This window comes from Triplophysa dalaica, chromosome 13, assembly GCF_015846415.1.
Source record: "Triplophysa dalaica isolate WHDGS20190420 chromosome 13, ASM1584641v1, whole genome shotgun sequence".
NCBI classification, from domain to species: Eukaryota; Metazoa; Chordata; class Actinopteri; order Cypriniformes; family Nemacheilidae; genus Triplophysa; species Triplophysa dalaica.
This window is the reverse complement of record NC_079554.1, coordinates 574,203-584,417: the sequence shown is the minus strand read 5'-3', so window position 1 is coordinate 584,417 and position 10,215 is coordinate 574,203. Positions and strand designations below refer to the sequence as shown.

Here is a 10,215-nt window from a genome sequence, read left to right as displayed (position 1 = left end):
CCGATGAAAGCCGGGAGCTCCTGGGAGACATCAGCGTCTGATCCCAGAAAGTCGCTATCTGATGCTGTGATGGAAATCTCATCCTCTGCAAGCTAATGCGTGGATCCGCTATGGATGGTCAACTGCCGCCCATCGGAGACAGCTTAGGTGAGCGTAACGGAGCCTGGACGGTCCGCGGCATTGCTGTGATGGGTCAATGTCCGTTGGAACCCCCATATCGCCCTTGCAGATAGCTTGGCTAGTTTTCATAACAGGCGCAACTTTTAGTAAAGAGCTGTGGCTGTTTTCTTTATATGCTTTTATAATAGTGCTCGTGTCACCTGAGGCCATATCACGATGTATTTCCTCCTTTATCAGTTTAACAGCTGCCAGCTGCTCTTTAACATCATTTAAATCAATAATATCATATTTTATATATTATATATATATATATATATATATGTATATATATATATATATATAATATATATATTTCTAACCCATCCTGAGGTCTGTGCTTTGACATCAAATCTAGATCCTGCCAAAGATGTGTTCATTTCATATTACAAGAATACATTTTTTAACAAATGTGATAAGGTCCACATTCACCCTATATACCTATCCAGGCAATATGCCCGCTCAAGGTTGTCAATGGAATGAAGACTAGGACTCTGGGTTGGTACACAACTACAATTTATTAAATAAGACGGACACCTGTCTAAGATGGCAAGACACACAAAATGTAATACATGAAATAAAGAAACAACAAAAAGCAAAATAATTAATAGGCTGTAGCCAGCTAACAGGGCCAGATAGACAAGAGTGCAGAGTTGATGTACGACAACCCCTGGCACGTGTTAGTGCAAACCAATCCTAAAGTCACTGCACACATCTCACCCAAATCATCACAAGTCAAGCCACAATCCGTGTTGACACTCCAGTACACCACCCTCTAGCGGCCAAGGGAGAGTTCATACACCATAATAGCGGCTACAGCCCAATAAAGTAATAGAAAAGAAATAGAACATACAGAAATTGCTACAGAATAAACTTTTAAGAAAGACAAAACATGTCAAATTTTAGTACTGGCAAAAACAGTGGTAAAGAAAATGAAAGTCTGCATGGTTCTTTACAAGTCTCTTTATTCTAAGAAGATCCCGTCGTCGCACAGCAGATGAGAACCTCGCGGTCTCAGTGAGAATAATTAAGATTGTTCCGATGTAGTAATCACACACCACCTCAGAAACACAGCTAACATAGGGAATTTGTTACAGAATCATTATCATCCTCACAGATCAACGCTAGATGAGTTAAGACACACAGAGTTAAGACTGCTCCATAGCCTGCGCCGAAGCCTTTACCTCCGAACCTCCACACAAAGAAAATTAAAGAAATGAAATTAAACAAAACGAAAAGAAAATGACATAACTCCGGACGAGAGCTACTCGCAAGCGTCACGCTAGGCAGCTATGCGCACCCTTGCTATCTGACCGGCCGTCCGCCATTTTATCCCGTTCCAGGCGGAAATCACGTCGGACATGATTTGTAATGACGTCACCCATCTGGGTCCAGCCCACAACACAAAGAAACTGTAAAAACTGACAGTAAATGTGACCGTAAGAGTAATTCCATGAAAATGTCAACCTTACCACATTTATACCAGCGGTTTTTACTTTGGTAACATCACAGATTTGAACATTTGGTGGTTGATATACTCATGTGAGATCTCTCTTCAAATTAGTGAATCATTATTTTTAGTGCATGATTTTTCATAGTCAGATAAGGTCATTTTCAGGATTGTCACATCCATAAAGCTACATATTCCTCATAAATGAACACATGAAAATGAATATAAAGTCATTATTTGATGTTCTATAAAGAGACATCACTTCTCCATTCATTGTGTATTATTGCTTCAGGATTGTGCATTTTATTTCACAGAAATCCTACAAAGTTCATCGTCTCCCAAAACCGCGTCCCTTTTTGTCACAAACATAACACATGTTTATTTCCCTTTTTTGCTATATTTTTTTTCATAGACTGACATTATTTGTTGATTAGACAACTTGTTTGATGTATCAACAAAGGTTCAGTAAAATATAAACAGATGATTCAAAATATTTGAAACAAATTCATTCTCTGAGCATTTTTATGTCACGTCCATAACGCTGGAATTGCCATGAAGCAACATTTACACTCCCCACAAAACCCAGAGTTTACACTGAAGTCTTGAGGGATAAGGGGTTGAAGAAGCACACAGGAGGAGTTTAGGTCTGTGGTGAAATGAGTTTAAAGGAAACACGTGGCAGGGGAGATTTCTTTATTTTGAAATATTCAGTTCATGCTAAACAAACACATTTGAGAAAATAAAACACACTGATGATAAACATTCAGTTCGATTACATCAAATCTATAATGTGTTCACATCACACTTGCTTCCATGTGTTGTGATGGGATGTGATGTATAATGATCTTCACTGATGATGTCATGAAATTAACTCCACATGCAGGTGTTCAGATGAATAACACGGCAAATAAAACCTCATCTATTACTCTTCATGAATCATTCTTCAGTTGAGCTGCATAATTGTCACGGACCTTGAATGGATACTTCACCCAAAAATGACAATTCTGTCATCATTTACTCGCCCTCAGGTTGTTTCAAATATGTTTCAAATTCTTTGTTCTGTTGAACACAAAGAGAGATATTTGGAAGAATGTCAGCAAATGACATTCCTAGGCCATCATCCACTACCATAGTAGTTCTGTTGAACACAAAATTAGATATTTTGAAGAATTTAGGAAAACAAACTTTGACTGGCATTTGTTTTCTGCTATGGTAGTGGATGATATCCCAGAACTAAAAATGACTCAAATGACTTTCTCTGTGTTCATCAGAACAAAGGCCTTACATGGTATGAAATGACAGGAGGGTGAGTAAATGTGTGTGGACTGTCCCTTTAAACACAGTTTTGGTGTCTGTACTTTTGCATGTGATTTATATATGATTGACTGATTATTTTCATGTGTGTTTGTGTTGGTGTGTGTGTTTATGCAGCAGGGCAGGTGAGAGGCTGAACTCCTCTGAGCTCCAGGACTTTGTTCATTTGCACCTCGAGGGTCTTGGCAGCTTTAGTGATCTTCAGATTTCTCATGCAGCCCTTGAATGATGTGTTTATGGTGAGTCCAAACTGATTCAGACCGTCTGCAAAAAACACACCGAAAGGCTTTCAGTCAAATCATCTCAAAACTGCTCTTTAACTGATCTGTGACTCTTCTCAACTCATAGAATCACACACACACACACACTACATAGACAAGAGAGTTTGATTGACGCACCGGGGTACCCTCCCACATACACAGGGTCATTGGTGTCAGCAGAGGGCGATTGAGGATCACGACTCACTGCCTCAGACTTTCTGCCGTCCACAATCAGCTCAAGGCGGTGCTTCAGCTTATGGGCGGAGACAGTGTGCCACTGTCCATCACAAAGCCCCGCCCCCTGACCAGGCTCATATATGGCTGTAAAGCGGCCCTGCTCCATTATCAGCGTGGAACAGAAGCTACACAAACAAACACACTTTAATAAACAGAAGAGACACAAAAAGAAATACATGTTCTCTCGCTCATACCTTTCCGCTCACAAGTTCAATACCAAGTCCATCTATGTTTTGGCTGCTGACCCCTAACAGAACTCCACTGCTCTGGGATGTCCGGAACTCAAGATCCACAGATACATCATTACCAACTCGATATGCAGCCACTGGACAGAAAAAACACACACACTTTAAAAGTGACAGTTCACCCAAAAATGAAAGTTCTGTCATCATTTACTTCCCCTCTTGTCATTTTAAACCTGTATGACTTCCTTCCTTCTGCAGAACACAAAAGAAGATATTTTGAAGCGAGATGGTAACCAAACAGCACTGGACCCCGTTCACTTCTATTGCATGAACACAAAACCAATGGGTGCCAGTAAGCAACATTCTTCAAAATATCTTCTTTTGTGTTCTGCAGAAGAAAGAAAGTCATTAAGGTTTGAAATGACAAGGGTGAGGGTGAGTCAACTCTCATATTTGAGTGAACTATCACTTTAACTCTGGTTTTCTAAAAATCTAAATTATGTTTAAAACAATACAAAGTGTTTGCCAATGGGGTAAAGTTGAAACTTAAATTTACAGACACATCTAAAAATCATTTCATTCAAAAAATCTAACTTTCTCACATCCCAGATTCATATTTCAACAGTATTTACTTTACTTTAATTACAGTAATTATTTACTTAAATTTGGTAATTATGACTTATTTTCTGAAAGACCAATCCAAAAAAGATTTACAAAACAGAAATGTTCAAGATCTCCAAAGAATGTTAAATGATGCAGTCAATCCCTTTTGCAGGGATTCCTGCTTTAATGTGGCGTGACTGAAGATCAGTCTGTGCTCTGCTGAGGTGTTATTGAAGCCCATGTTCTTTACTGCATGATCCTCCAGCTGGTCTGGATTGTCTCATGAGATGTTTCTAAACGTCCACTTGAAAAAACACTATAGATTCACTATAGGGTTCAGGTCAGATGAGCTGGCTGGCCAATAAAGCGCAGGACATCATGGTCAGAAGTAGATTTGCCACTGTGGTTTTGTCTACAGTAAGGTTGTCAGCAGACGGATGCATGAAGAACTGTACAATCTCCTTGTCGACAGCTGCGTTGACCAACACCATCAGATGACATGACCACCCAAATCATCACAGACTATGGACAGTTCACACTGGACTTCTGTGTCTTTGCACTTTTCCTCCATTTTCTGGGAACTTGATATCCAAATGAAATGCAAAATGTACTTTCATCTGAAATAATGTTGGTTCTGGTTCAGGCATGTGACCGCTTTTGCCCATTTCCACTTTTTTTGGAAATAGGCTCATTCTCCAACTCCCCAGAGAGTTAATAAGTTGAGTTTTACCATTTTGGAGTCTATTCAGCTGATCTCCGGGTCTGGCAAAAGCACTTTTAGCACAGCTTAGCACAGATCATTCAATCCAATTAGACCAGTAGCATCGCCTTCAAAATTTGTATTGAATGATCTATGCTAAGCTGTGCTAAAAGAGCTATCGCTGACGTGGAGATCGGCTGAATAGACTCCAAAATGGTAAAACTCAACTTATTAACTCTGTGGGGAGTTGGAGAATGAGCCTATTTCCAAAAAAGTGCAGTGTTCCTTAAAGACGTCTGTGTTTTGTGGCTGTTGATGCGCAGTCCACTCCTCGTGAAGCTCTGATGGCCTTCTCCTGACAATCTCCTCAAGGCTGCAGTCGTCACTGTTGCTTGTGCACCCTTTCCTACCAAACTCTTTCCAGTCAGTCAACTCTCTATGAATATATTTTTATCAGCACTGATTCAGCGATGACCTTCTGCGACTTACCCTTCTTGTGGAGGATTGTCAAGTCACTGCTGTTCCTCATCAACTGAACTAGCCCATGAGTTACCTGCCATTCATACTTTATCAATTCAACAAACTTAACACAGTTTTTTATGGCTAACACGTGATTTATGACACAATTCACAATTTTCTGACAACAATAAACACATTCACAGAACAACACACCCACTTGTATTCATTCTGCAAAGGTTTGAGCATGTTCTCATTCAGAAGACACAAACACACAATATAATGAAGTGAAGTGTCTAGATGTAAACTCTAATAACACACATTTATCAGTCAGTGAACATTCAGTGTCAAAACTGATGACACACACATGAGAATCTGAGGATCATATCAACAGGAGCTCATCCTACAATCATCTACTGGACTTTATACTTACAGTCAACATACAGTCTCATCACACTACACACTTTATATCAGAGACATTTCACTATTCTGGACCCAGTAAACTGTAGCACGTGAACATCCTCTAATCTGTGATCGTCAAGATTATTTGTAGCATTTTTTGCATGTTCTGTATTTTTGAAGAACATATAGACGTCTATTTATGTGCTTTTATATTTTGTAGTGTGTTGCATACCCAGTTTATTGTTCTTTGGTTTTTGCTTGTCTTTTATCAACTTTCATCTAAGATTATTTACAGTAACAGTAGTGTATAAAGCTCATTGTTGCATTATGCTGTATCTGCACAATTTTATGTTGTATATTGAAATAGATACGTAGCTGTCAAATGACTCTATTCTTGAATCAATAAGAGCTTTTAGTAACAGTGTGTTGAATTGATGAATGTTGTATTGTGATTGTTTCTGAGGGTTTGTGTGTCAGGTCTGGGGGAAAGTTTTGTTTGTCAGGCAAGTGTGAAGAGTTTTGAATGGAGAGCTTCATTTTGACCTGAAAATAGGATTTTGAGGGTATTTGGTGAGATGTTATAGATTTGTGTTTAGAGTTCAGAGAAAAGGAGCCATAATATCAAGAAATGTGTTTAAACAATTGAGAAAAACTGTAAGCACTAAATTGATTTTATATATTTTTTTATATTTGAAATTTTTATTTTCCAAAACTGTAAGTCAAAGCCATCAGAATTAAAATAAAAAAGTGTTGAAATATTTCAGGTTGTTTGCAATGAATCTAGAATATAAGAAAGTTAGCTTTTTTTTAATTAAATTACAAAAAATGCAAGAACTTTTCCATGATATTGTCATTATTTGAGATGCACCTATTTGTTGCCTAAATCCCATGAAACACTTCAGATTTGACCTCTAACCCTAAAGTAACAGCTTTAGCCTAGCTAAAGTTTGCTATATTTCAAAACAACGACGGTCATTTCCCATCCTCTTCTTTTAAATGTGTCTGTGACCCTTCTGAAAGCAGTGTGAGCGTTTGATAAATGTGAGTGTTTCAGGATTTTATCATGTGGTCATTGAATGTATGTTACTGAAAGCAATTACAAAAGATTCAGAGTTTAGTTCGTGTGCTTCACAGACTGTGACGATGTGGAGTCTTACCGGCTTTGGCATACCCTGTGCCATCAAAATAAGTTCCCTTCTGTGGGTTAGCGAAGCAGGTGCCCACCCGATAACTGGAGGAGGGCTTCTCCATGTCCAACGGCAGATTTAACATCCTGAAGTTCCTGATGCAGCCGTTGATGCTGTACAACACCTGTAACACAACCCACACACAGTTCACAAGGTTTTGTGTGTGTGTGTGTGTTTGTTGTGTGTATGTTTGTGTGTGCTCTCTGTGTCTGTGTCTGTGTGCGTGTGTTTGCATGTGTGTGTGTGTGTGTTTCTGTGTGTGTGTTTGTTGTGTGTGTGTTTGTGGGTGGGTGGGTGTGTGTGTGTTTGTGTGTGTGCTTGTGTGTTTGTGTGCATGTGTGCTTGTGTGTGTTTGTTGTGTGTGTGTGTGTGTGTTTGTGGGTGGGTGTGTGTGTGTTTGTGTGCAGGTGTTTGTGTGTGTTCTTGTGTGCTTGTGTGCATGTGTTTGTGGGTGTGTGCATGTTTGTGTGTGCATGTGTGTGTGGGTGTGTGCGTGTGTCTGTCTGTGTGCGTGCTTGTGTGTTTTTTGTGCGTGTGTTTGTAATGTGTGTGGGTGTGCATGTGTGTTTGTTGCGCGTGCATGTGTGTTTGTGGGTGGGTGGGTGTGTGTGTGTTTGTGTGGAAGTGTTTTTTTTGTGTGTTCTTGTGTGCATGTGTTTGTGGGTGTGTGCGTGTTTGTGTGTGCATGTGTGTGTGGGTGTGTGCGTGCTTGTGTGTGTGCATGTGTGTGTGGGTGTGTGCGTGTGTCTGTGTGCGTGCTTGTGTGTTTGTGTGCGTGTGTTTGTAATGTGTGTGGGTGTGCGTGTGTGTTTGTTGCGCGTGCATGTGTGTTTGTGGGTGGTTTGTGTCTGTGTGTTTGTTGTGTGTGTACTCACAGGTCCGATGCGTTTGGTTGTGTAATTGAGAGGTAAACCCCCCACATACAACATTCCCACAACATCCAGAATATCCGCTTGCTTTGGACTGGTTGTGTTTCTGGAGTGATGGCCGTCGATGGTCAGAGTTCCGTTCTGCTTGTCTCTCAACACACGGATCTACACACACACACACACACACAGAGAGCACATGACACTTCACACACACACACAGAGAAACTCTTTCCTAGAGATCTCAGATGAAGACCGATATAACGCTGGTGAGCATCAGGTCAACTTCACTCATTCAGATCATTTCAAAATAATGTGAGTTTTTTCTGGAGTATTTCTTGAGGACGGTCAAACCTTGTGCCACTTTCCGTCATTGATGACACGCGGCACGCTGACGGAGGTGTTACCGCTGCCCAGATCATAACTCAGATGAGCCCTTCCTTCCTTCACTTGGACGGTGGCGAAGTCAGCGTGATTTATTCTGGCCATGTAGAAGACCAGACCAGAATCTGCTTCTGTTCGTATCTCAAACTCGATGATCAACCTGCGTTCACACAAACACACGTGTGTCATACATGAGGAGCTAAAGATCAGAACACACACATGAGGATGATGATGAAGATTACTCACCGGTTCTTCACCTTTCTATCATCAAACTCAAAGGCCATGTGACTGTTTCTGGACAGACCGAACTGTTTGGCCAGTTGCAATACAACAGGATCTGCTTCAGCAGCACACAAGCCCTGCACACAACACACGACACATGACAGTCGCACGCCACACAGACATATTCTTCTTATGACAAAGACACCAAAAACCCTTCGGCGTGTGTATGAAAGTCCAAATGTTTCTATTAACGGCCTGTAGACGGCGCCAGAGGAGAAGCTTGTGAGCACGACTCAAACACATCACAGCTGAATCACACTCACTAACACAAACACACACACACACACACATCACAGCTGAATCACACTCACTAACACACACACACACACACACACACACACACATCACAGCTGAATCACACTCACTAACACAAACACACACACACACACACATCACAGCTGAATCACACTCACTAACACAAACACACACACACACACACACACACACATCACAGCTGAATCACACTCACTAACACACACACACAAACACACACACACACACACACACACACACATCACAGCTGAATCACACTCACTAACACACACACACACACACACACACATCACAGCTGAATCACACTCACTAACACACACACACACACAAACACACACACACACACACACACACACACATCACAGCTGAATCACACTCACTAACACAAACACACACACACACACACACAGTGTGTGTGTGTGTGTGTCCATGTGTGTCTGTGTCTGCCCGTCCCGTCTCTACAGTGAGCTGGTGATCACTGAGTCTGTACATGCTCAACACTTTTCTTAGTTTAGGGTCTGATACGCTTGTGAGGTATTCTGACACTTTATATTCTCTCTTTAGTGACAGATAGCATTCCACTTTACTTTGCTGAGCTGTTGTTTCTGTCCAGTCTCTCTCTCTCTCTCATTCTCTCTCTCATTCTCTCTCTCTCTCTCTCTCTCTCTCTCTGATCACAGGTTTTAGAGTTATTTGTCTATAATGGTTGATTAGATAAGAATCAGATCATGCTGTGTAATGCAAGCAGTCCATCACTGATCCTGATGATAAATGTTGTGTTTGGATGCTGGACTATCCAGCTGAATCATTTCTTGGTTTCATGAACAATCAGAAGTAAATCATCATCAAACAGAAAGAACTTAAAAACACTTTTACTAATAAATTTGGAAATTTTCTACAGCAATTTTGACTTCAAGACCCCTTTGACCCTGGAAGCCTTTCCCCAACTCAGTTTCTTCAAGAGCTGGGTGTAACTAGAATGATGTACAGCGTGAAATGTGTCTCACAATCGTACAAAATATACAAAGTTTCAGTGCACGGTAAAGCATGTTTTGTTCCAGGGTGAGATGAGGATGTGTCTGTCAGGACATACCGTGGAAGATGCAGGTGGAGGCTTCACTGCTGCCGTGGGCGGAGTCTCTTCCTCCTCCTCCTCCTCCTCCTCTTCTTCTTCTTTCTCCTCAGGTGGGGAAGGGGGTGGAGCCAAGTCAGGACACTGACCAATCTCTGCGTTCTCAAAGGCGACGGGCTGGGAGAAATCCACAGGCCTGCAGCGGACAGAAACAAGACACGACCAGAGGATGATGAAGAAGAACATTCAGCTTCACGTTACTGACAGAGATTCATATTCCTCATTAGAGAAAGAATAACTGTGATTATTAATGTCAAAAGAGAGCGTTCTCTCTCTCTAAACCTCATTACAGCGGTTTCTACATTTATCTGCTCATGTTAAAGGTGAC

At 41.0% G+C, this 10,215-nt stretch overlaps 1 protein-coding gene across 1 annotated transcript in view; it reads right to left on the bottom strand.

Moving 5' to 3' along the window:
- Positions 1-2,284: 2,284 nt before the first annotated feature.
- The window catches only part of lama2 (laminin, alpha 2), a 194,595-nt gene continuing 186,664 nt past the window's right edge, over positions 2,285-10,215 (bottom strand). Inside the window, 9 exon segments of the mRNA XM_056763746.1 lie at positions 2,285-3,184; positions 3,319-3,514; positions 3,516-3,542; positions 3,612-3,742; positions 6,921-7,074; positions 7,826-7,984; positions 8,171-8,360; positions 8,447-8,559; positions 9,849-10,023. Of these exon segments, the coding sequence (XP_056619724.1) occupies positions 3,030-3,184; positions 3,319-3,514; positions 3,516-3,542; positions 3,612-3,742; positions 6,921-7,074; positions 7,826-7,984; positions 8,171-8,360; positions 8,447-8,559; positions 9,849-10,023 (1,300 nt within the window). The 3' untranslated portion in view covers positions 2,285-3,029.